The sequence below is a fragment of the Oncorhynchus gorbuscha genome, linkage group LG06 (genome assembly GCF_021184085.1).
Source record: "Oncorhynchus gorbuscha isolate QuinsamMale2020 ecotype Even-year linkage group LG06, OgorEven_v1.0, whole genome shotgun sequence".
Classification (NCBI taxonomy): Eukaryota; Metazoa; Chordata; class Actinopteri; order Salmoniformes; family Salmonidae; genus Oncorhynchus; species Oncorhynchus gorbuscha.
Window position 1 is genome coordinate 70,860,771 of NC_060178.1, and position 26,722 is coordinate 70,887,492.

General features: G+C 42.8%; 2 protein-coding genes across 6 annotated transcripts; one reads left to right on the forward strand and one right to left on the reverse strand.

Annotated features, from left to right (window-relative positions):
* Positions 1–4,853: 4,853 nt before the first annotated feature.
* Positions 4,854–15,935, reverse strand: LOC124038283 (protein FAM149B1-like). Of its 4 annotated transcripts, none has more exons than XM_046353949.1 (16): positions 15,462–15,935; positions 14,891–15,007; positions 14,515–14,662; positions 12,267–12,409; positions 11,722–11,880; positions 9,624–9,782; positions 9,217–9,398; positions 8,888–9,030; positions 8,348–8,470; positions 7,838–7,950; positions 7,323–7,550; positions 6,807–6,930; positions 6,574–6,699; positions 6,329–6,410; positions 6,097–6,234; positions 4,854–5,282 (listed from the first exon to the last, which is right to left on the reverse strand). In XM_046353949.1, exons 1-16 carry the CDS (start codon positions 15,563–15,565, stop codon positions 5,200–5,202), a joined length of 2,172 nt encoding a protein of 723 aa, XP_046209905.1. In that variant the 5' UTR covers positions 15,566–15,935; the 3' UTR covers positions 4,854–5,199. The 4 variants fall into 4 exon arrangements, with proteins under 4 accessions (XP_046209905.1, XP_046209904.1, XP_046209907.1 ...); XM_046353948.1 differs by having other exon boundaries at positions 7,823–7,950; positions 15,462–15,934; XM_046353951.1 differs by lacking the exon at positions 8,348–8,470 and having other exon boundaries at positions 15,462–15,933.
* A 306-nt stretch (positions 15,936–16,241) lies between these two features.
* Positions 16,242–26,516, forward strand: ecd (ecdysoneless homolog (Drosophila)). 2 transcript variants are annotated; one of them, XM_046353952.1, is made up of 14 exons: positions 16,242–16,397; positions 18,842–19,067; positions 19,184–19,301; positions 19,400–19,487; positions 19,659–19,837; positions 20,027–20,219; positions 20,531–20,659; positions 20,763–20,888; positions 21,414–21,499; positions 22,012–22,121; positions 22,432–22,651; positions 22,825–22,892; positions 25,637–25,824; positions 25,962–26,516. In XM_046353952.1, the coding sequence occupies exons 2-14, from the start codon at positions 18,863–18,865 to the stop codon at positions 26,151–26,153; spliced, it is 1,902 nt and encodes a 633-aa protein (XP_046209908.1). In that variant the 5' UTR covers positions 16,242–16,397; positions 18,842–18,862; the 3' UTR covers positions 26,154–26,516. The 2 variants fall into 2 exon arrangements, with proteins under 2 accessions (XP_046209908.1, XP_046209909.1); XM_046353953.1 differs by having other exon boundaries at positions 16,255–16,392.
* The last annotated feature ends 206 nt before the right edge of the window (positions 26,517–26,722 follow it).

Consider the following 26,722-nt stretch of genomic DNA (forward strand, 5'->3'; position numbering starts at 1 on the left):
CTGTTCTGCTTAACTATTTAACTAGTTTCAGGAAGTCTTATGGCTATGTTGTCGCTACAGTAGCGCAAGAAGGAAAAACAACAGTAATATTGCTGCTTTAAAAAAAAAATGTTAGGGAGTATGCAAGCGCAGAAGTTTGCTTCACCTAGCTGATTTCTGCTATGAACAAACCAAACCTATGTATGCTGACCCTTAACCTACACTCTGTGGACAGGACAGAGCACCACATTTTGTAAACAAAGCAAGTGAAGTTCTTAGCCAGCTAGCTACTTCGACAGTTTTGATAAAGAAGACTGGTAGGTTTTGATACGTTATTGTAATTAACTTTTACAGCTAATATCTGTTTTGAATTACTTTGAACTACTTTGTGGCGCCCAACAACTAAGAGAATAGTACTTCTGTAGTAATCAACTATGTCTTAGCTAGCAAGTATGGTAACTTTACTTATCAATTTGTTGGCCACTGTCAGCTATCAACCTAACTAGCTAGCTAGGTGAGTTGTGTGCTTACTTTTATACCTCAGTCAATGAATGGTTGTGTGCTGTACTCGAGGTAGGAGACAATTTAAGGTTAAAGGGGTAATCTGTAGTTCAAACAAATATTCCAAAAAGGGAGGAATGCCCAAATAGGAGGGAAAGGAAAAAAGTGAAGTCTTCAAACCCTTTAAAATAAAGGACACTATATATATACAGTACCAGTCAAAAGTTTGTACACACCTACTAATTCAAGGGTTTTTCTTTATTTTTACTATTTTTGTATGTTGTAGTAAAATAGTGAATACATCAAAAATATGAAATAACACATATGGAATCATGTAGTAACAAAAAATATATTTTATATTTGAGATTCTTCAAAGAAGCCACCCTTTGCCTTGATGACAGCTTTGCACACTCTTGGCATTCTCTAAACCAGCTTCATGTGGTCGTCACCTGAAATGAATTTCAATTAAAAGTTAATTTGTGGAATTTCTTTCCTTCTTAATGCTTTTGAGACAATCAGTTGTGTTGTGACGAGGTAGGGGTGGTATACAGAAGATAGCCTTATTTGATAAATACCAAGTCTATATTATGGCAAGAACAGCTCAAATAAGCAAAGATAAACAACATTCCATCATTACTTTGAGACATGAAGGTCAGTCAATCCAGAAAATGTCAAGAACTTTGAACGTATCTTCAAGTGCAGTCGCAAAAACCATCAAGGACTATGATGAAACTGGCTCTCATGAGGACCGCCACAGGAAAGTAAGACTCAGAGTTACCTCTGCTGCAGAGGTTGAGTTCATTAGAGTTAACTGCACCTCAGAAATTGCAGCCCAAATAGCTTAAGTAACAGACACATCTCTACATCAACTGTTCAGAGGAGACTGCGTGAATCAGGACTTCATGGTCTAATTGCTGCAAAGAAACCAGTACTAAAGGACACCAACAAGAAAAAAAAATTGCTTGAGCCAAGAAACACGAGAAATAGACATTAGACCGGTGGAAAGCTGTCCTTTGGACTGATGAGTCCAAATTTTGGTTCCAACCGTCTTTGAGAGACGCAAAGTAGGTGAACGGATGATCTCCGCACCTGTGGTGTGAACTGGAACACGCTGTCGTAGGCATCGATCAAGAGCATTCCAAACATCCTCCGTGGATGACATGTCTGGTGAGTATGCAGGCCATGGAAGAACTGAGACATTTTCAGCATCCAAGAATTGCGTACAGATCCTTGCAACATGGGGACGAGCATTATCATGCTGAAAGATGAGGTGATGTATGGCGGATGAATGGCACAACAAAGGACTTCAGGATCTCGTCACAGTATCTCTGAGCATGCCATCGATAAAATGCAATTGTGTTTGTTGTCCGTAGCTTATGCCTGCTTCCCTGAAATAACATCTGCACAAACTGTCAGAAACTCATTGATTGTACAAACCCACACATTCATCAGCTGTTCAGGGTCTGGTCTCAGACGATCCCGCAGATCAAGAAGCCGGATGTGGGCTGGCGTGGTTACACGTGGTCTGTGGTTGTGAGGACGGTTGGATGTACTGCCAAATTCTCCAAAATGACGTTGGAGGTGGCTTATGGTAGAGAAATGATAATTAAATTCTCTGGCAACAGCTCTGGTGGACATTTCTGCAGTCAGAATATCAATTACACACTACCTCATACTTGAGACGTGTGGCATTGTGTTGTGTGACAAAACTGCACATTTTAGAGTGGCCTTTTATTGTCCCCAGCAAAGGTGACCCATGTAATGAGCATGCTGTTTAATCAGTTTATTGATATGCCACACCTGCCAGGTGGATGGATTATCTTGGCAAATGAGAAATGCTCACTAATAGGGAGGTAAACAAATTTGTGCACAAAATTGGAGAGCAATACGCTTTTTGTGCTTATGGAACATTTCTGGGAACTTTTATTTCAGCTCATGAAATATGGGACAAACACTTTACATGTTGTGTTTATATTTTTGTTTAGTGTTGCAAGTAATTTTAGATTGATGTTGGCAGCAACTTGTATATTCCATATGCATCCACACCAAATGTTACTTAGTTGTTAGTTAGTGCAATTTTTATCCTGTAAGTCGAATTTACAGTATCTTTATACACTGGTACTTTATAACTATCACATGTCAAACATAGCATTTTGTATTTGAGGTGTTTTATGTTACGCTGAATAATCCAAGAGCCTTGAGAGGCAATTCAATAATTATATTTATTTGAATACACATCTTTATTATTCTATATAAAATTCTGGGATAAACTTCAAAAGGAATCCATACAGAACTATGCTGCATTTCAAGCTTTATTAATGCCATCTACAAGAGACCATCCAGTGCAACCTAACACTATAAAGAAGTCAAATACCTCCATGTTAGTTGGTGCTCCTGACTGTTGTGGAAGCCATTGAAATAGAAGGGGACCTGCAGTTCTGTTTTGGAAAATATACATAAAAACCTTCCATCTCAGTCATAATTAGGAAATGCAAAGGAGCGCCAATATATCTTGTGTTAAGCACAAGGGACTAGAAACATACATGTGCTTATAAACCCCTATTACATTTATCAGAAATCTTAAAGGTAGGTCAAATTTGGATTAAAACTTGTTACCTGCATGCCCTCTAGTCACACATCTGTCACGTATTTATATAAAAATTGCCTGACTGATCTAGGCTCAGCTAGTCCCTCTGCTGAAAACAACATATGGCTTCTACTGCAGTGAGGTGAATTGTCCCAGTACTAATACAGCCCCTCTATTCCCTCACATGTCTCCTGTGGCTTACACTAAGCCCTCATCACAAAAAGGCTTGTGAGGAAAACACCAAATACCTACCCATTTAGTTAGCTTCTAAAGCTCGTCTTGTCTCCTCCTGTTAAGGTATGCTATGTGAAACCCAGAGGTTTTGTGCTCGTCTTTTTACACATGGGAAGAAAAAAAAACATGTCCTTAGAAAAGTACAAAGCAGCCTGACGAAGCGTGTCAGTGTGCAAAATGCTTTTGACTTCCCATTACCTGCATAGAATCACTTAAGAGTATAGAGATAGATCAGAGAAAAGAACAGACAATATACATTCACACATATACATCTAAACCATAGATACAGTACACAGTACACACAATACCGTTCAAAAGTTTGGGGTCACTTAGAAATGTCCTTGTTTCCATTAAAACATACATGAATAGGAAATAGTCAAGACGATGACAAGTTATAAATAATGATTTCTAATTGAAATAGTAATTGTGTCCTTCAAACTGTGCTTTCGTCAAAGAATCCTCCATTTTCATCAATTACAGTCTTGCAGACCTTTGGCATTCTTGTCAATTTGTTGAGGTAATCAGAAGAGATTTCAACCCATGCTTCCTGAAGCACCTCCCACAAATTGGATTGATGGACACTTCTTACGTACCATACGGTCAAGCTGCTCCCACAACAGCTCAATAGGGTTGAGATCCGGTGACTGTGCTGGCCACTCCATTATAGACAGAATACCAGCTGACTGCTTCTTCCCTAAATCGTTTTTGCAAAGTTTGGAGCTGTGCTTCGGGTCATTGTCCTGTTGTAGGAGGAAATTGGCTCAATTTAAGAGCCATCCACAGGGTATGGCATGGCATTGCAAAATGGAGTGATAGCCTTCCTTCTTCAAGATCCCTTTCACTGTGTACAAATCTCCAACTTTACCACCACCAAAGCACCCACAGACCATCACATTGCAACCACCATGCTTGACAGATGGTGTCAAGCACTCCTCCAGCATCTTTCCATTTTTTTGTGCGTCTCACGAATGTTCTTTGTGATCCTAACAGCTCAAACTTAAACTCTGTCTATAACACTTTTATCCAATCTTCCTCTATCCAGTGTCTGTGTTATTTTGCCCATCTTCATCTTTTCTTTTTATTCCCCAGTCTGACATAAGGCTTTTTCTTTGCAACTCTGCCTAGAAGGCCAGCATCCCGGAGTCGCCACTTCACTGTTGACTTTGAGACTGGTGTTATGCGGGTACTATTTAACGAAGCTGCCAGTTGAAGACTTGAGGCATCTGTTTCTAAAAACCAGACACTCTAATGTACTTGCTCAGTTGTGCACTGGGGCCTCCCACTCCTCTTTCTATTCTGGTTAGAGCCAGTTGGCGCTGTTCTGTGAAGGGAGTAGTACAGTTTCTTGGTAATTTCTTGCATGGAATAGCCTTCATTTCTCAGAACAAGAATAGACTGACTAGTTTCAGAAGTTTTCAACAGTTTTCAGCTATGCTAACATAATTGCAAAATGGTTTTCTAATGTTCAATTAGCCTTTTAAAATTATAACTTGGATTAGCTAACACAATGTGCCATTGGAACACAGGAGTGATGGTTCTGATCAATTTGATGTTATTTTAATGGTCAAGAAATGTGCTTTTATTTAAAAAACAAGGACATTTCTAAGTGACCCCAAACTTTTGAACGGTAGAGTACATACCGACATACAGGTGGTAAATGAGACAGTTTACCATCTTTGGCAGCCAGGTAAGCTGAGAGTTCCAAAATACAAAAATAAGGCTCTCGAAAAACAAAAAGCATCAATAAATAAAATCACCAAACAGTACATTGTACAAAAGATCTGCTTCTGTATAAAGTGTCGTTTGAGGGCACCGTTGGGATTGGAAGCAGGGCTTGCACCTTGCTGTGCTGAGGAGAGTGTGGTTGGAGAAGGTGGAGGTGGGCGAGGTCAAAGCAGCTACAACCCAGGTCTGCTACTGCGGGACATGAAGCCACCCCGGTTGTGGGAGCTTGCTGGGACTGAAACAGGCACCAGTAGAGCTGAGAAGAGAGGAGATCAGGACAAAGAAGACAAGTGTTAATGAGCATTGATAGTTAATACTCAAATTTGTCTCTAATTTAAAGATAACTACTTTCCTCGTAACCAGAGGCTAGGACCGAAGTCTCTCATAAACATACTTAATTACCAAACACAACCCAGCGACATGTTTTATTAATGGAGTGGCCGCAGATCTTTTTTTCACGGAAGGTGCCGAAGCGTCGGGGCATGTGCGGATCACCGTCCGTTCTGCGTATGTGCTTCTTTACCTCTACTTTATGAGCACATTTTTGAGGTCTCCTTCCCTTCACATTTCCCAATCAATCGTGAATGACCATTTCAAGTTTTACCAACCCGTTTTATCTCAATCAGTTTCATGGGGATATGCATTTAGATCATCTTGAGTTGTTCAGTGGTGTTTTGAATGATGTTCAGTGAGCACATTTTTGAGCAAATGGTTCAAACTGTAGCATAGCCTATCTGTGTATTTTGCCTAGTGGCGCACCCTGTTGAGTTTTGGCCACATGAAAGAAAAATGCAGTGGTGATTTTGTCATACAGTAATGTTATACTATGACTTTATATTATGTGATCTTGTAGACATTGATTCAGCTTTGATATAACTTTATTAAATGAGACCTGTTCGCCAGAGTAGACTGTTCTTTACAAGTAGAGCAGAGAATGCATAAAGTTGTGAATAAACACAAGCGTAGAAGCTTCGGGATCTGTAGTCTGGGTAAATAAAGGTCCGTGAGAAGTCAGATCCGCAGCCACAGCCTTTTAGAAATGATGAGGACCACTGGAGATGCCTACTGACCTGGGGGAGGGGCTTGTGTATCAGGCTCCTCCTCATCTTCAATGGGGGAGTGGCCCAGGGGGTGGTGGGCAAAGGAGTCCAGGAAGGAGGAGCTGCTGATGCCCAAACTGATGCCCGTCACTCCGATGCCCAGAGAGTCTGCCAGGATACCAGACAGAGACTCAATCAGTCAGTCACAAAAAGAAATGTGTAGAAACTGTGTACAGTATGCAATGTAAAACGAGGTGCGCACCTGTACCCACAGATGCCCTACCAGGACGTCCCTGTCCAATGTTGTCCAGCACCGTGAAGGAGCGGCGGTAAGGGGTGTCTGACTGCAACAGAACCCAGAGTTAAATCTCACTGACTGGGACGCAGGCAAACATATTCCACATTCATCCTTTACAAAATAAACCTACAAAACATACCAAAATCATGCTGTAGTGGTAATAATGTGTGACCACCATGTGTGACCACCATGTGTGACTATAGCCATACCCTGTAGGTGTGGGTGGTGTTGGGACGGGAGAATACGTCCAATTGATGAAGCCGATCCCGAGGAAGCAAACTACCTGCTTCATCTGTAACAGCACTGTGGGCACGACTGGACGAGTCTCTATGCCGCTACACAAAATAAAATTGCGTTGTGTTATTAGCAGGTGATAGTATTAAGTGTTTTATCAAGTCAGTTCAAGATGTACAACTAGTATGCAGTTTTACTCGTCCCATACCCGAGTAGGTCTGAAGTGCTGTCCAGAGTGCCTGGGCTCAGCGTCCCCAGTGCCGATGGGAGGAAGGAGTGTGTTCCTGCTCAGAGGCATCAGAGGAGAGGCCAGGCGGTCACTGGCTGTGGGTCTGGAGAGAGTAATAACTCTGTTCACCTTCCACGCTTTCTATAAAGTTACACAAGTCCCTTTAACATGGAGCAGACTGAAATCTCACTCCACACAAGGGTAAATTATATGCTCCAAACAGATATTGTTCCACTCAAGGTTCATGACAAGTTCATCTGTTAGGATGGTTAGCTACACACACACGCACAATTCCTCACATCCCTTCCCCTCCATTCTGCTGAACAGAACGCCACAAGGCACAAGTTAAAAGGCAAACCGCTTTCAAAGTAATCTCTCTGCACAGACGGTTCTCCAGCTTCAGAGCGATAGGAGAAGAAGTGCGAGGAAGGAGGGGTGTACATGGAGGAGGACAGGGACCAGATGGAGATTGGGTAACCCTCTAAGTTAACTCACAGGCGCGTTCCACGGATGACCTCATCCATGGAGCCAGCGGCATTGGACTGCGTCAGGCTGGGAACCAAGGGCAAAAGAGTTCGTGGAGGCAGGTTACGGCGTCTCGCCGACTGGGCAGGGCGGGGGAGGGAGGAGGAGCTCTGCTCTAGCACCCGGCGAGGACGTAGCTTGCTAGACGGAATCACGGTGGACCCTGGCCTATGGGTCATCACCCTCTCCTCAGGGTCCCTAAGAAAGGAAAGGAAGCGATTAACCTTTACTCAAAGTAAGATATGCATTCACACCTACATATCCATAGCTAATAACAGTCTCTTCACCTCTTATTTAATAAGACGATAATAGGTAATCAGTAATAATAGTGGTTGACCCCTAGAGTTAGCTCCTAATGCTACACTCTACTAATAAAGATTCTTATACTAAATAATAATACCAAAGATTCTTATACTAAATAATAATACTAATAAAGATTATTATAGTATCAGCAGGAGTATGATCAGTACTTATGGTCTCCATACTGGGCTCTCTCCATCACTCCCAGGTTCCTCTGCTGCAGGGGGATGCCGTGGATGACTATGAGTTCGTTGAGGTTGTGATGTGTCACCGCCGCCTCTACTGGGACCCGACTGGACTGTAGGAGGCAGAAGCCGATACGGAGTAAGAGTCATTCACCTAAAGTGGTCATTCACCTAAAAAAAACTACAGCCACCTCATTATCACTACGGACACTTGCACGTCACCTTAGCCCCAACTCAGCGTTTCTACATGCAACCAAGTGGAGAGGACCTACAACCACCCACTTGAGACCAAACAAACAATTTGACTAAAAAGTCAATTAAAGCAAGAATTGAGTAAGTAAAAGCATTCCAAAATTGTCATTTGATACATAAAAAAAAAGACAGACAGGTGTAATAAAAAAATAAAAACTCAACAGTTGGTTAAGAAGTAAGAAAGTGACTAAAATTGGTATGGTTTGAGCTATTCAACAGGCACAAGCACATTCAGTCTAAGAATGAATAAAAACATGCCGCTGTGGATGGCGTCGATCGGCAACATTTTGCCTCTAGGTGAGAGTTGCATACAGTAGATGATTTTTTCTGCTTTTTGGATTTCCGTCTGGGCTTGTGCTTTGAGCCCCTTGATTTTGTGGTCTTTGGGGGAAAAAAATGGATGACCAAATGAGAGTGAGAGAGAGAAAAGGAGGTAGTAAGGAAGGACAGATTGGTGGTTAAAAGGGTGTGGAACAGACCAAGGAACAAGAAAGAGTAGGGGGCAAAAAGAAGGAAAGAAACAAGGATTCAAGTTAATTAACTATCTGACAGCCTTAAAACAGAGTGAGAAAAACTCCTGACAGCAGGGGAAAGCAATTCAGCATCAGTGTGTGACTGTGTTTCCAGTTTTGAAAACTCAGCCTAAACTCTCAAACTAATCTGAAACTTATTAGTCCATTCACAGTGCTTAGTAATATATCCTATTGATCTAAATCCTACATCCTAACAGTAGGATTTTGCACTCTACAGAGAGGTAGACCCATTGGTGGTCCTTCTCCCCCCTCTCTGGACACTGACCTGGGGTTGCGGGGTTCCTGTTAGCTGGGGCACCCTGCTCTGGCCCAGCCTGGGGAGCAGAGTGGGCAGTGTGGACAGGAGCAGTAAAGGGTTCTGAGCATCTGACTGGGATGGGCTGAAGTTCACTGCATTTTTCTCATCATCTGTCAAAAAGAGGATGCAAAATACTGTCAACACAGGCTCAAGCAACAGATTATGCTGTGGGTATGACATCATTTGGCAATGATGGATTTCTTGGTTTAAAAGTAAATTGCAAGTCTCTTTGTTGAGTAACAGAACACTAATATATGACCCAGCGTTGCCTATAAGACATTGCCCTGTGGTTCTACCTGACACACAGCCCTCCCAGTGCCTGCGGACCAGCTCCTCCATCCAGCCAAACAGCTCTCGCCACACATCGTCAAACAGCAGGTCGAGGACTGCCTGTCTGCGACAGCGGTAGGGAGACACCGGAGGCAGGCCGTACCACCGCCGACCAGCCCCCATGCACCCCCGCTCCCACTTGTCATCCCTGTAAAGGGCAAACCATAGATTAAACCATCAACACAACAGACCTGGGCAAAGTTATGTAAAACACTGTCAAATACAGAGCTTGATTTAAGGTTACTTGGTACCCTTAGGGTAATCCCAAAAGTAGGCAACAAGCTCAATCAACTGCACCATACTGTAAAGTGTTTGAAATGCCCCTATAGATATACTGGAGGGTACTAAACAGGAGAGCCGGGAGGTGACCCACAAATCCCTGCAGTCAAAGGCCAGGTACTCCTCCATCAGGCCTTCAGCCTCGATCACCCTGGGCCTGTCATGACCTCTGGATCCACTGGGAGTACCAGGGGGGTGGTCAACATCCTCACGGGGCCTGGACAGCACAGCCTTCCTACCTTGCACACACAGACTGGACACACAAACAACACGGTTCCTAAAAAGCATCAGTCCTAATTTTTTGGCTAGCCAAGGTAGCCTAGCCAGTACATGTACGCCTTGCAAAAAATAATACATATTATTTTATATAGTTTTGGGGGTTGCCTGTTTTGCATGTTATTTTGGCATTAATAAGTGTCACATGAGTTTGCAAGCAATGTAAAAACATTTTTTTTTTAATGAGTTAATAAAGCCACATACAAACTTCTCTTTTTCGTTTTCTTGAGTAAGGCCTGGCTCAATGCTTTCTGTGGTGGTGGGGCAGCCAGCGGAAAATATGGAGCGTAGGTGTTGATAACGTTCTCTAGTTGAGCCGTGATTGGCTCAGTGTTCTGTCACTCATTGGGACACTACGTCACCGCCAAATCTAAGGGTAGAGCTCGCAAATGCAAGCCCTTTGGGTGCTGCAATTAGAGTTACATTAGAAGTGCCCATCCAAGAAGGCTCAAGGTCATTGCTCACAGATAAAATTATATCAAACCACATTTTATCTACAGCAGCTTTGATTGGACTGATCATGTCAACATCATACTTTTAAAATATTGAATCAAGTCGACACTCTACTGGCACATCCAGTAGTTTTAATCCTTGTCATATGAAGAGAAATAATGAAGTGAAATTATAGATAAAATGTATTGGACATTGGACATAAACATTACATAACAAGTTGGAGATTGCAAATTCAACAATGAGTGGTTTGGAAGGAATCAGTGGCTAACTGCAAGCATTTCAAAGCAATCACTAGCCTGCTAGTCAGTGGAGTGGGTGTGTGGTCCCAATTCTGGGTTTAAGGGTCTCTTTTCCAAGCTTAAAATTATAAACATTCAACATTGTCCATGCTGTCAATCCAGCATGATTTCTGCCTCGCTTTAAACAACTGTTAACTTGGAACTGGGAAACTGACTTCAGTGAGTTCAAAACAACTGGGAACTCTGAAAAAAACTAGCTAAAAAAGATAAGTTTGGAATGTTCATCTAACTCGGAATTGCAGTCTGGAATTCGGGCCTCTTTCTAGAGCTCCGACCTGACGTCATCATGACCCCCCCCCAAGTTCCCAGTTGTCTTGAAAGAACCATAAATCCAGAGAATGCCAGACTTTGATGTTTGATGACAAGTGAGCACAACAAGGTGAGTCAAAAAATGTATTGTGTATTGTGCATAAATTATAATCATAATACTGAGTGTATGTTGTGTAATAAGCTGTTAGTAGCCCATGTGCCTCACCTTAATAATTTGGTCCTGTCTCCCCTCCTAAATTCACCTACTGTTCTGACTTGGTGGTGCACATGTAGCCGGTTTTAGAGGATGTAATCATTGAATATTGTAAGAGCTTTCATTGTCTGCTTATATGCCCCCTTTATTTAACCTACGGTTCTGACTTGGTGTACAGGGAGAACACTGTAAGAACGGCCGTGTTCTCAATTCTGTCGCTGTACATTTCAAAAGTGCTGAACAAATAGTTATATTGACTACGTCTGTCCTAGCTCGCTCATTAATGTCTTAATCGAAATGAAGGATTGCCTCTTATCCGCTCGCCAACCCCTTATGCCTTTGCTGGTACACCTCAATTGTTAGTTAGCCAGACAAGCTCCACTGATAGCCAGGTGTAGCAGTGGTAAGGTGTTGGGACAGCTTTATGTAGGCCCTAAGTGTGTCACAGTTATATTGCAATTAATATATTGTTAAGTGTTTTGTAGTGGGTTTGCTGGCATGCATCTAAAAAAACATGGGGGGATTTGCCTCCCCCAAGATTTACATGCTAAAATCGCAACTGACGCATTGTAACTTACACACGCTGACTTACTTAAGTTGACTTGCTGTTTGACAAGCCACACAGTATGTAGGTCACAAAACCACAAAGCAAACGGACATCCATAATTGATGGGTTAACAGCATCAGTAGTCAGTGCTCACTCTGTGCAGGGGCCAGGCTTGTCCTTGTCCTGGGGCTTGCTACTGATGCTGTCCTTTTGTCCAGCTGCACTGCTGCTGGCTGTCCCGGTCCCCTCCCCTGAAGTGGCGTACCACTGGAAGCCCTCGTCATTGGGACACACCAGCTGACTACCCAGAATCCTGTGGGTTCACATAGCAGGGTGGAGGGGGTCAAACAGGGATTACAACCTAAATGAATCAAACCGATAGGAAAATGTATTAACCCCCCCAAACACACACTGAGCCAATGGTTTATGATATCTTATTGGGAATGGGGCCCAAGGGCTTTGAGCCTATAATTATGTGGCAAGCAGTTTCTTCTCAGGTTTGAAAACAAATCTAAATTAGATTCATCTTAGGTACCTTCAAGTTGGACTGTTCTTTTAAGAGGAATACCTTTATTGAACCCTAAGTACTTTCAGTGATACATTTACATGCGAATAGTGTAGGAACAAGGCTAGAGTGGCAGTAATGTGTGACAGTGTGTGAGAAGTGAGAGGTGAGGGGGGAGTTGGGTGAGTACCCACCGTAGGTGAGGGAACCTGAAGGCCCACTGATGGCACTCATTTTGCAGCCCCCGTAGATGTGCCCCACCCCGCCCCTCATAAAGCTCCTCGTCAATCTCCTCAAACATCTGCTGCACCTGTCGCGACGCCACCTTGTCAAATTCCTGAGGGATGGAGGGAGGGAGAGAGGTAGAGAAAGAGAGGAGGCCCTGCAGAGGAACACTATGACAGAAGGCAGTTGCTTTTCAAGCTAATCAAATATTAGCAGCACATCGCTGAGAGTCGTTTATGTCACAGCAGGCGATGGGCTCCTAGAGCTCCCAGGGAACTGTGTGTGTGGCAGTGTATGAGTGATCGTGCTGGAGTAATTGGTATCATGTGCATATGTTTGTGAGAGACAGAGAGTGTGTGCCTGCACAGGCAGGTTGTGTTTACTGTAGAATATAAATTAGGATTATAGAAGTATGACTCCTATGAGTCATGGAGTTTTTTTTATAAAGTTTCTGAGGGAAAGCTCTAGAAAGCTAAAAATCACCATGAAGTGAAACCATGAGGGAACTGACCTCTGCAGACAGAGTAGACTGTAAGTCATTAGAATAAAATATGATAAGGCTAATTTAATTGAAAACTGTATAAAAGACTGTTGTAGCATTCAGCATGGCTAGGTCTAGCTAGTGCCTTCAGAAAGTATTCACACCCCTTGACTTTTTCCACATTTTGTTGTGTTACAGCTTGAATTTAAAATGGATTAAAATGAGATCGTGTCACTGGCATACACACAATACCCCATAATGTAAAAGTTTGTTTTATTTTTTACAAATTAAATAAAAATGTAAAGCTGAAATGTCTCGAGTCGTTAAGTTTTAAACCCCTTTGTTATGGTAAGCCTATAATTGTTCAACAGTAAAAATGTGTGCAATAATAATGTTTAACATGATTTTTGAATGACTACCTCATCTCTGTATCCCACACAGGTCAGTTCAAAACAAATTCTTAATTACAATGACGGCCTACCGGGGAACAGTGGGTTAACGGCCTTGTTCAGGGGCAGAACAACAGATTTTTACCTTGTCAGCTCGGGGATTCGATCCTTAGATATAAATATATGTAAGGTCCCTCAGTTGAGCAGCGAATTTCAAACACAGGTTCAACCACCAAGACCAGGGAGGTTTTCTAATGCCTCGCAAAGAAGGGCACCTTTTGGTAGATGGGTAAAAAAGCAGACACTGAACAGTCCTTTGAGCATGGTGAAGTTATTAATAACACTTTGGATGGTGTATCAATACACCCAGTCACTACAAATATACAGGCGTCCTTCCTAACTCGGTTGCCAGAGAGGAAGGAAACTCTCAGGGATTTCACGATGAGGCCAACAGTGGTTTTAAAACAATTACAGGGTTTAGTGGCTGTGACAGGAGAAAACTAAGGATGGATCAACGACATTGTAGTTGCTCCACAATACTAACCTAAATGACAGAGTTAAAAGGAAGACTGTACAGAATAAAACTATTCCAAAACATGCACCCTGTTTGCAATAAGGCACTAAAGTAAAACTGCAAAACATGTGGCAAAGAAATTCACTTTATGCCCTGAATATAAAGCATTATGAATACACAACACATCACTGACTAGTATCACTGACTAACCCTCTTCATATTTTCAAGCATGGAGGTGTCTGCATCATGTTATGGGCAAGGATAAGGGAGTTTTTATGATAAAAATAAACTGAGAGCTAAGCACAGGCAAAATGCTACAGGAAAACCTGGTTCAGTCTGCTTTCCAACAGACACTGGGAGACAAATTCACCTTTTAGCAGGACAATAACCTAAAGCACAAGGCAAAATATACACTGGAGATGCTTACCAAGATTAAATTGAATGTCCCTGAGTGGCCTAGTTACAGTTTTGACTTCAATTGCCTTGAAAATCTATGGCAAGACTTGGCTGTCAAACAAAGATCAACAACCAACTTGACATGAATAATCTGCAAATATTCTGCAATCCAGGTGTGCAAAGCTCTTCGAGACGTACCCATAAAGACTCACAGCTGTAATCACAGCCTGTTTTCACTTTGTCATTATGGGGTATTGTGTGTAGATGGGTGAGAACAAACACATATTTAATCCATTTTGAATTCAGGCTGTAACACAAAAAATGTGGAATAAATCAAGGGGTATGAATACGTTCTGAAGGCAACATAAGCGCTTGATACTCAGAACATAGGGCAATTGAATGGTAAGATCCAGCTGAGAAGGTGAGGCGAGACTCACATCATAGCCCCAGGAGAAGACAGAGCTCCTCTCTGTAGAGATACCCGTCTCTGTGTAGCTGTGGATCCCAGACCAGGACCGCGTCGTGTCTCCAGTAGTGGCCGTTGGACAGTCTGACCGGCGAGAGGCTGCAGATGTCATCTCCGAGCTGCAGAAGAGGACAGACATTGTTTACATGTTGCTGTACATTACAGTGTTGTGTGTTGTCGAGTGTGTGAGGGTATAATTTAGACCAGATTATGTAACTAACTGGCTACCTCCCTCTTTATTGTCTCCTTGCCTTCACGCATCTAAACAGGATATGTGAAAGCAAAATTGCTGCTCCCTACAAGTGTACTTGGTATCGACCGCCCGATTCTTTGAGAACAGGTCATACCTGTTGTAAGTGGAGACAGCTTCCTGAAGGTCATTGAGGAGGCAATGGGGGAGGAAGTCATTGTCTACCTCCTCTGGGAGAGGGTGATGGTCAAGGCTGCTTCGGGATATGCCCCGACTGCAGAGAAAGGAAAACACAGCTTTATTAAACATGAGTAAGCAATAGCATCGATCGATACATAGATATTTCATTCTAATACTTTAGTAGGTTGATATGTATTGATATGTATTGTACACTAATCCCAAACAAACAAGGAGTGAAGCATGAGGTGGAACTTTACATAATCAATTTAAAGCATTAAACATTATCCTATCCCATCCCTTTGTGGAGGCAACTGACCTTGGTGTGACAGATGGGCTGTCAAAAATGTGATCTGATCAATACATTCTCCTTTTACATTGTCATACGATCATGGACTGTGCATTAGCTAACGTTAGCTATTACTTACCAACAATGTAGCGTTAGTCAATCCAGGTTAGCTAGCTACCAAATCAGTATCTCGAATGACAGAAATGACTGTTAGCAAAGAATGATAAGCTTGGTCATTAGTAAACAAGCTTGCTTTACTTACATCTCAAGATTGTGCGAAACTGTTCTCCTGCTGTATCGCGAAATCATTCTCCTTTTTCTGTTTATCGGCTCATGCCCTCCTGTGTGTCCTCTCTCGTCGTGCATCCCTCTGATTCCTGTCCCCACTTTGTCTTTTGGAAGAGGTTTGCCATTTTTCCCCGACCGCAGGTCAATACGTACACACTTGCAAGTTAGCTAGCTACTGTAACGTTAGCTATCTGGCCTCGTTGCTACTAAACTTATTGAGGCTAACAGTAATTGCAGCTAACTTGCTAGCTAGCTAACGTAGTTACTCTAGATAACTGAGAAAGATATGTATTGATCTATAATATAATATTTCAAACAAACCGTGGCCTACAAATGTGTTTTTATGTTTCAGCGCAAGTGTAATAATATATAGCAATATTACAGCATCCATTACTACTAAAGAGGATTATTGCCACAACAACAAGGATGTTATGGACACCCAATCCATAGGCCTGATGGGAAATACATTTCTATCTCGTCTCATATGTGCTTTCTCCTTAATATAAAAGACTACAAATCCATATGCTCTGTGCGATTTTCATGTCGCGCTCCTAAATTCTATCCGTCTCTCACTGGGGAATTTTGACCACACATATTTATTTTGATACTTTTGTTGTAATTCCACATTTTATGTACATTTTACAAATGTTATATTGATTCATTATATGTTTGGTCAATATTTTAACACTTAAAGCACATTGTCATAGCAGTAAATAATTATTTATGAGATACATCCGTTTCATATAGGAACCATAGTAAAACTAGTTTTATAGCCGAGATGTATTAATTGTAGGACAAAAACTGTCTTAAAAACAGCATGAGAACGACAAAGCTTCACGACTAATTGTAATTGTATTGGACTCCGTCTTGAAGACCAACGTTACATCAGATACACAATAAACAAGGCAAGGTAATACCGGTCTCAGAACTGTCACTAACGTGAATTTATCATGGTAAAGACACTTTAACTAGTATGGTATCGCGTTCGCTAGCTAGCTATCAATCCAGTTAGCTTACTTTTATTGTCATGACTTAATTTGCAAATATCCTGTAATTTGTAGTTTAGGCCTATACATTGAAGACTTCGAGCGATCAAGATGGCATGTGATCAATTGCAGTTACATAAACAAACATTTAGCTAGCTGGCCTAATTACATCATTCCACGATAGCAAGGTCTCCAGAGGCATGTCCAAACTAGAACCCTAGAGCTTACTTTAACAGTTAGCGAATCGGTACATTAATCGATATAGGACGAGCTAAATACTTTATTTTCCTATAACTAATTGAATTATCATTCAAATGTCATTGTACATACAGTGCACTCAAGTATTCATACCACTTGACTTTTTCCACATGTTACGTTAGTTTTATTCTAAAATGGATGAAATAGTTTTTTCTTAATCCACACACTACCTCAATTAAAAAGCAAAACCTTTTTTCTTTAAAAAAATGTTTGCACAAAAATAATAAACTGATCACGTTCACATAATTATTCAGACCCTTTACTCAGTACTTTGTTGAAGCACGTTTGGCAGCGATTACAGCCTTGAGTCTTCTTGGGAATGACGCTATAAACTTGGCACACATGTATTCGGGGAATTTCTCCCATTCTTCACTGAAGATTGTCAGGTTGGATGGGAAGCTTTGCTGCACAGGGGGTTCAAGTCAGTACTGAAGTGCCATGTCTAGGACAAAAAGGCTTCTCAATAGTGTTTACCCCCAAGCCATAAGACACCTGAACAGGTAATGGATACCCAGACTATTTGCATTGTGTGCCACCCCCCAACCCCTCTCTTACGCTACTGCTACTCTCTGTTCATCATATGCAGTCATTTTAACCATATGTACATACTACCTCAATCAGCCTGACTAAACGGTTTCTGAATGTAGCCTCGCTACTGTATATAGCCTCACTACTGTTATTTTTCACTGTCTTTTTACTGTTGTATTCTTTACTTCCCTATTGTTCCCCCAATACCTTTCTTTCACTATTGGTTGGAGCCTATAAGTAAGCATTTCACTGTAACACCTGTTGTATTTGGTGCACGTGACAAACTTTGATTTGTGCTCTCGCTGGGCCAGGTCTTGAGTGCACTTTTCATCAAGGATCTCTCTTTACTTTGCATCCCCACAGCATGAGGCTGGCACAACCATGCTTCATGATGGTGCCAGGTCTCCTCAAGACTTGATTATGGCATTCTGGCCGAATGTGTTAAATATTGGTTTCATCAGACCATAATTTCTTCTTTTATGGTTTGAGCGTCTTATAGGTTCCTTTTTGCAAACTCCAAACGGGCTGTCGTGCCTTTTCCTGATGAGTGGCTTCTGTCTGGCCACTCTACCATCAGGCCTGATTGGAGTGCTGTAGATGGGAGAACCTTCCAGAAGGACAACTACTTCCACAGAGGAGCTCTGTCAGGTTCTTGGTCACCTACCTGACCAAGACCCCTTTCCCCCTGATTGCTCAGTTTGGCCTGGCAGCCAGCTCTAGGAAGGGTTTTGGTGGTTGCAAACTACTTCCATTTAAGAATGGATGCCACTGTGTTCTTGGGGACCTTAAATGCTGTAGATATTTTTTGGAACCCTTCTCAAGATTGTGTCGAGGCAGAGATCTAATCTCGGAGCTCTATGGACAATTACTTCAACTTCATGGCTTGGTTTTTGCTGTGACATGCAGTGCCAACAGTGGGACCTTGTATAGACAGGTGTGTTTGTGCCTTTGCAAATCATGTCCAATCAACTAAATTTACCACAGGTGGACTCTCGAGTGACGCAGTGGTCTAAGGCACTGTGTTTCAGTGCGTCGCTGCAGTCCCTAGTTCGAATCCAGGCTGTATCTCATCTGGCTGTGATTGGGAGTCCCATAGGGCGGCACACGATTTACCCAGCGCCGACCGGGTCTGGCCGGGGTAGGCAGTCATTGTAAATAAGAATTTGTTCTTAACTGACTTGCCTATTTAAAGGTTCATTATTGTCATTTTTTTATTATGAAGTTGTATAGAACATCTCAAGGATGGTCAATGGAAAAAGGATCCACCTAAAGCTACATTTTGAGTCTCATAGCAAAGGGTCTGAGTACTTATGTAAATAAGGTATTTCAGTTTTTTTATACATTTGCAAAAATTCTTGACCTGTGTACTCTTTGTCATTATGGGATATTGTGTGTAGATTGATGAGGGGAAAATGTATTTTATACATTTTAGAATAAGGTTAATGTAACAAAATGTGGAGAAAGTCAAGGGGTCTGATTACTTTCTGAATGCACTGTATGTCACAATGTCCTGACCTACAACAGTCTCTGCTGATATCAATGTCAAGAAACATCACTTCTCTTGTTATTGCTCATATCATAGGTTCATCAAACCATTCCCACTATGGACCTACTTAGGAGAACAGCCATGCAAGAGGACATGGTCCAGTACGATCTCTTCTTGGTTCAGCCAAACCTCTCAGACACACAGGCTGACGAACTATGTCTGCAACACCTAGTGGAGGAGATTTTGGCCAAGGTTGCACCTCTCCTTACGCGGCATATCTGGCAACAGCAGCCATTCAACCTCAAGTACCACACTGAGAAAGGTACAGTACTTGTCCTGATCTGGATACAAATATTGTTGAAGGTTTTAAGTATTTGTTATATAAATTAATTTCAACCTTTGACTGATTGAATGGTGGTGTCTTGATTGTACCTGCAGGGGGAGTTCCTGCACACATTGGAGGTTGCACTGTGTTTGGGGACAGTGTGGATGATGAGTGGTTCATCGTATACCTCCTCCTCCAAATCACACAAGCCTTCCCTGAACTTGCTGCCAGGTAGAGTGGAACACAGTCTGAAAAGCCTAATACTTCCAGTTGGTTTCAATTCTTCTTTTGTGTTCTTTCCTACTGATATTTACTTTAACTTGATACAGGTTAGAGGACAATGATGGAGAGTTCCTTCTGATTGAAGCAGCAGACTATCTTCCAAAGTGGTTGAATCCAGAGAGCAGTGAAAACAGAGTAAGATCTCTGACTATGATCTGTTTATCACTCTTTGTACATCGCTTCACATACCTGACTATCCCTTTGTTTGTTGTCTCTGGAGGTGCATATCAGATGTCGCTCACTCCGGTCTCTCTCTCTCTGTAGGTCTCTTTCAATCTGTGTGTTTCTCTGGTTTTGGTCTGCTAGGTGTTCCTCCACAGAGGTGAGCTGTACATCCTGCCTTGTCCCTCCCGCTCTGGTGATGTTGGACTGCCCAGAGATGCAGTGCCCAGTGTGACCCAGGCTCTGGCACTGCTGTCATCCCACACACAGGCCTGTCTCGCAAGCCCCAAGATCCGCACTGCCCTGGGGAAAAGACTGGCGGGGTGAGTGAAGCAGCAAAAACAACGCTATGACTTGAAGGGATTGATTGTAAGGTACCTGTTTGATGGTAGTTTTGGGCATTATGATTGCTCAGAAATGCATATTTAAGGGTATATAGATTTGTGTATGTCTAGCCACACATTCAAGCCTACTGTCATAATGACCGTGAGTGGGTGTATCTGGCTTCACAGATATCCAGAGAAGATCCAGGCAAACCTTCACCATGCTCACTGCTTCCTGCCTGCGGGCATCGCTACAGTGTTGGCACAGCGACCAGACCTGGTTGCCCCGGCAGTGTCAGCTTTCTACCTGAGAGATCCAGTAGATCTACAGGCCTGTCGGACGTTCCGGACCTTTCCCGCCGACACACGAGTCCTAACCTCGGTACACATAAGTTGCCTTTTTACTTGTTGACGGGTGTATGCATTTTAGTGTTACCAGATTTTTCTTGGCAAAAAAAGACCACTACACAGCCAAAACTCTATGGTCCTTTAACCTGCTTTTGTAAAATATGATGTGCCATTGCTTGCGAAATATACAAATGGGACTCTGGTTGGAAACACAAGGCTGTTTTTGTTCCTTTACTTCCTGGTATCGCGGTATTGTTATCATTACAACACGACTGCATTGTGTGTTATGCAGTGTAGTTTTGATATATTAGTGCTGTATTTAATGTTGCCTACGTGTCTTTCCAGGTGACATTCACCCGTTGCCTGTACGCCCAAATGCAGCAGCAGCATTTCACCCCCGACCAGAGGAGTGGGTTCACCCTGCCTGCCCGGTCCCACCCCCAGTACCGTGCCCACGAGCTGGGCATGAAACTGGTGAGTTCACCCCCACCCACTAACAATATTGATATTTCTTAGACTATTTGGGGAAATTATTTATTGTGTAGTTCTTAGTTCTTCTTGTCTCTGACCTTCCCAGGCCCATGGCTTTGAAATCCTGTGCTCCAAATGCAGACAGCCATCATCGGTGCCTGATGCTCCCATCAGCTGTAACCCCTTGTGGAAAGGATTTCTGAACAGTCTGAAGAAGAATGGTTATTTCAGAGTGAGTCATTACTCTGCCTCTGATAGAAAGGGTGATTGGCTCAAGTCTTGCATATATTTGGTATGTGTATATGTATGTCACATTTTTATGTAATTATGTCACATTTTTATGTAATTATTTTATATGATCTAAGATGTAGCAGACACTAGCTCATCGTTTTTGTACCAATGAACTTGAGTTATTAAACCGCTGTAAGCTTGACAGCATGTACAACTGATTCAACTGATCGTTAACCCAGTGAACTGATTACACGTTCAAGAGTTTCGATTTTTCTATTATTGGTTAGTAAGAGAGAAAAGATTACCAATCTTGCAAACAAAAGTAAATCATTATTTCAGAATTGTTTAGATTGTGAGACTGCTAATCTCTGTTGCTAGTTAACCAGTAAGAGGGGGGGTGGGGGGGAGAAGCTCTTGAATCCTCTATTTGGCGTTTCAGTGAGGATAGCAGTGTTGTACTTTTAGCATTGCAATTGTCAGTGATTCCTAGTGTTATACCTTTTGGTGACCTTATTGTCTGTGGCAGGGGGAGCTGGAGGGCTCTGCACATTACAGAGAACTGATGACCTCAGCAGAGAACTTCTTTAAGCAGTCAATCACCCCAACACACAGGTGAGTGCTCTCAGCTTGTGTGTGTAGGTACCCGTGTGGTATTTTCAATGCTGTGGTTTTACAGGCCCTCTTAGCTGCAGAGACAAATTTAACTGTTAAAGCTAATTTAGTGCAATTTTACCATGGGGCAGAGATAAAAAAAAAGTGCGGTTTCACACACAAATTCTTGCAATTCTACATTTCGCCATGGGGCTGAGAATTTTCAGTTGTAAAGCTAATTTCCTAACAATTATGTGCATTTTGACATGGCATAAGCCATCTGAGTGACTCAAACAGGACTAAATCAATATGGACTCCCATGACATTTTGGGAATTTCATATTCTCCCTGACTGTCTAGTTTTTATTTTGGTGATTTGTTCATTCTTAAAGAGGATCCTATTGAAAAATGTATTGCTCCATTAGCTTTTCTATCTGGTTTTAGTCATTTAAGTTTACACAAATGCTTTAGCAGTGCATCACTGCTAAATGCATATAGGGAAAACACTGAATACACTATCCTGTGTGTTTGTAGCTCAGGTGGCAGGGCCCCAGCTGAGGAGGTTCTTCAGCTATTACAGAGCTGTGCTCCCTACAACCTGGATGAGCTGAGTAAACGGGAGGCCCATCTACCCCCAGAGGATAGTGAGTACAACCCCTCACTTTACTATAGTACAACAGTCAGTCTTGTACCAGCACAGGTGCATTGCGTGGAGTTACTTTTATTATATCTCACTCACTGAACTGATATGTTCACACCACAAAGTAGCATGCTGGCTTTCATGTTAGATAAAATCAGTCGTTAGGACTGCTGATCAAGGGAAGGGATCAGCCTGTAATGAACATACCCATGTAGTAACAGAACAAAGAAGCTGTTTCCATAAAGATAAGCTAGAATGTGCTTATCAAGATTGATGACAACACTGATTTTTCTCTTATCCCCTCCCGTGTCCAGGTGAAGGTTGGCTGGATATTTCAGCCCAGGAGCTGGAGCATCTGTTGGAGGGGAGTGGAGTGGGGTTGGGTGGCTCCGAGCCCAGCCTGACCAAACATACGCAGGGGGGAAGGAGTGAGAAAGGGGAGGAGGAGGGCAGCTACAGCATGGTGGCTGTAACCCAGGGCATGAAGAACTTCATCAACGCCATGTCTTCACACGAGGGGGCTGAACTACCCTGGTTAGACTGACTGAGTGGCTGATTCACTGTGTCCACACTGTTCTACTTAGCAGTTAGCTTCCCACGTAAAGGGCTATGCAATAATACGGTATAGAACGTTAATGTACGCTAGCTGACTGTAATGGGTATTCAGGTGTGTGTGTATATGTGTAATTTGACTTTGTTTATTATAGGTCCCATTCAAATGAGCTGTTCAGGTTTGATCCAGAATCTATGGCTGGTGCACTGGACAGACTACTGGGTATGTAGTTGAATAAGGGCTACTTTTTTTATGAACTCCCATATGTCACAGTAGAACTAGCTTGAAGATGGTGGCCTGCGTTAGAGCCCTGTGCAGGTATGAGTTAAAGCCAGAGCTGGCTTTAAACACTCTTGTTCCTGGACAAGCTTAACCCCTTCACCCGCTTTGAAGATAACAGTGCCACCAACGCGGCCCACTCCCAAGGACTGTGGGCTCTTGTTCCCTGTGGCCGATGTGAGTAAGACTAGCGTGGTAAGTGTGGTGTGTTAACCCCCCGCAAGGCTACTGGCTCAGACTGCATACCCAGCTGCGTCCTCGGCGCAGACCAGCTGGCTGGAGTGTTTAAGGACATATTCAATCTCTCCCTATCCCAGTCTGCTGTTCCCACTTGCTTCAAGCTGTCGGGGCATTGTTCCTTTACACAAGAAAGCAAAGGTAATTTAACTAAATTACCCTGGGGCGGCAGGGTAGTCTAGTGGTTAGAGCGTTGGACTAGTAACCGGAAGGTTGCAAGTTCAAATCCCCTAGCTGACAAGGTACAAATCTGTCGCTCTGCCCCTGAACAGGCAGTTAACCCACTGTTCCTAGGCCATCATTGAAAATAAGAATTTGTTCTTAACTGACTTGCCTAGTTAAATGAATAAAATTACTATCACCCTGTAGCACTCACTTCTGTGATCATGAAGTCCTTTGAGGCAATTTAAGGATCATATCCCTTCCACCTTACCTGACACCCTAAACCCACTTCAATTTGCTTACTGCCCCAATAGATCCACAGATGATGCAATCACATTGCCCTCATCTGGACAAGAGGAATACCTACGTAAGAATGCTGTTCATTGACTATAGCTCAGCCTTCAACACCATAGTACCTTCCAAGCTCATTATTAAGCTTGGGGCCCTGGGTCTGAACCCCACACTGTGCAACTAGGTCCTGGACTTCCTGATGGGCTGCCCCCAGGTGGTGAAGATAGGAAACACCTCCACTCAGCCCCCTTCTGTACTCCTTGTTAACCTGTTAACTGCATGGCCATGCATGCCTCCAACTCAATCAAGTTTGCAGACTACAGAACACTAGTAGGCCTGATTACCAGCAATGGACGAGGCCACCTCAATGTCAACAAAACGAAGGAGCTGATCGTGGACTTCAGGAAACAGCAGAGGGAGCAAGCCCCTATCCATGTCGCAGCAGCGCTTCAATCTCAGGGGCCAAAACAATTTTCTATAGCCTCCTAAGACACAACTTTTACAGATGCACAGTTGAGTGACTCCCTAGTGGCGCAGCCGTCTAAGGCACTGCATCACAGTGCTTGAGGCGTCACTACAGATCCGGGTTAGATCCCGAGCTTTGTCGCAGCTGGCCGCTAAGCAGGGTTGGTCCTGGTCAGTCCCTGGATGGGAGACCAGATGCTGCTGGAAGTGGTGTTGGAGGGCCAGTAGGAGGCACTCTTTCCTCTGGTCTTAAACAAAATGAGACACTGCCCTGTGTAGGGTTCTGTCTTTCGGACGGGATGTTAAACAGGTGTCCTGACTGAGGTCATTAAAGATTCCATGGCACTTATCGTAAGAGTAGGGGTGTTAACCCCGGTGTCCTGGCTAAATTCCCACTCTGAAATGGCCCTCAAACCATCATCGTCACCTAATAATTTCCAGTTTACGATTAGCTCATTCATCCCCCTCTACCATGTAACTATTCCCCAGGTCGTTGCTGTAAAAGAGAACATGTTCTCAGTCAACTTACCTGGCACAATTGGCCCAACATCATCCGGGTTAGGGAAGGGTTTGTCCTTGTCCCATCGTGCTCGATCCTGGGCTGTATCACAGCCTGGTATGACAATTGCACTTCCCGCAATCGTGTTGTCTACCAAACGCATCACCGTGGGCACACTTCATGCCCTCCAGGCCACGTACAGCACCCGATGTCACAGGAAGGCCAAAAAGATCAAGTACATCAACCATCCGAGCCACGGCCTGTCATTCAGAAGGCGAGGTCAGTACAGTTTAAGATAAAATGTATATATTTTAAACTTTAACTAGCTAAGTCTGTTAAGAAAAAATTCTTATTTACAATGACTGCCTAGGAACTGTTGGTTAACTGCCTTGTTCAGGGGCAGAAGGACATATTTTTACCTTGTCAGCTCGGTGCTTCGATCCAGCAACCTTTTGGTTACTGGCTCTAACCACTAGGATACCTGCCCCCCCAGATGCATCAAGCTGGGACCAAGAGACTGAGAAACAGCATCTATCAAGGCCTTCAAACTGTTAAATTGCTGTCACAAGCCGTTACTCAACCCTGCACTTTAAGGGCTGCTGCCATTTATACAAAGACATGGAATCACTGTAAACTTTAATGTTTACATACTGCTTTACTCATCTCATGTGTATGTACTGTATTTTAGTCAAAGCCACTCTGATATTGCTCGTCCTTATATTTTTTTCTTAATTCCATTCTTATTATATTTGTGTGAATTGTTAGATGCTACTGCACTGTTGGAGCTAGGATCAGAAGCATTTCGCTATATCCGCAATAACGGCTAAATATGTGGTGACCAATAACAACATTTTATGAGTATATGTGCAAATGGTTTCGCTTCAAAATGTTAGTGATACCCGAGCCCTTACCCTAGTTATGGATTTAAAAAAGACAGGCCCGGCCTTTACCCTAGTTATTGATTAAGCTGCTGCATAATGTCGGGACCTGTCTAGTCTGTACTTTTCAACTATCTGCTATGCAAATATTTCAGGGGCTAAGGATGAGGAGTTGGACTCAGACGACCTAGATGACGAAGATGATGATGAGGATGATAGAGTGAAGGGTCCTACTGGACCGCTAGGAGTAGGACCAGAAGCTTTGGAAGATCTTAGGAAGTACATGGATGAGATGGACCATGAGCTTATGGGCACAAACATCGGACAGAGCTTCAACCAGCAGGTAAGTCCGAGTTGTGGATATTTATTACTTGTGGCTGTGTACAAATTCTGTAAAGAGTTATTTGAGAGAGGCTGCATGAGTTGAATTAGATGCATAGAAATATGTTAAATAATAATTATATTTTATGGTTCAAGCAGGACACTAGTAAAGCAGGCCAGGAGGATCTGCTGGGTGGGGATGAAGAGGAGATCCAGCCCCTGAACATAGACCTTAACCTGGTCACTAACCTCCTGGAGTCTCTGAGCTCCCAGGCTGGGCTGGCTGGGCCTGCCTCTAACCTGCTGCACAGTCTTGGCATCCACCTGCCCCCCAATACTGACCGTTCATGAACACCTGCCCCCCCCCCCCCCCCCTCCCCCAAAACTGACTTTTCATTATGACCTAGTGCCCATATCTTACTGTCTGCACAGCCAGGATGCACAGGACTTTAAACTCCTGGCTCAGAGTACACTGGGCCAGAATCATATTGATCATCAGGATAGGGGTTTGACAACTGAATCATGTTTGCATTCAGAATGACAAGATCTAAAAGTTAACTGTAACCCTAAAACTTTGATTCTAACAGAGATACTTGTATCCCTGTTGGATATATTAATCTGATTCTGACTGTCTTAAATGTGTGTTCTTTTTTTACAGCACTTATAATACATGAAATAGTCAAATAATAAAGCCATTACTTTTGGGGGACAAAATGTGTAACTATTTTCTAAATTAAGTTAAATTATTTTCACTGCCTTGAAACCACACTTCTTCACTTACCCTGTGCCTTTATTGGAATTACATTGTTATTAAATATTAACCAAAATGCACATGTCGGATAAATAATGTCAGGACAGGTCTGATGGAAAACGCAAATTTTTCAGTGAAATTTCCAAATGTCTAGAATATTTTGTTGACA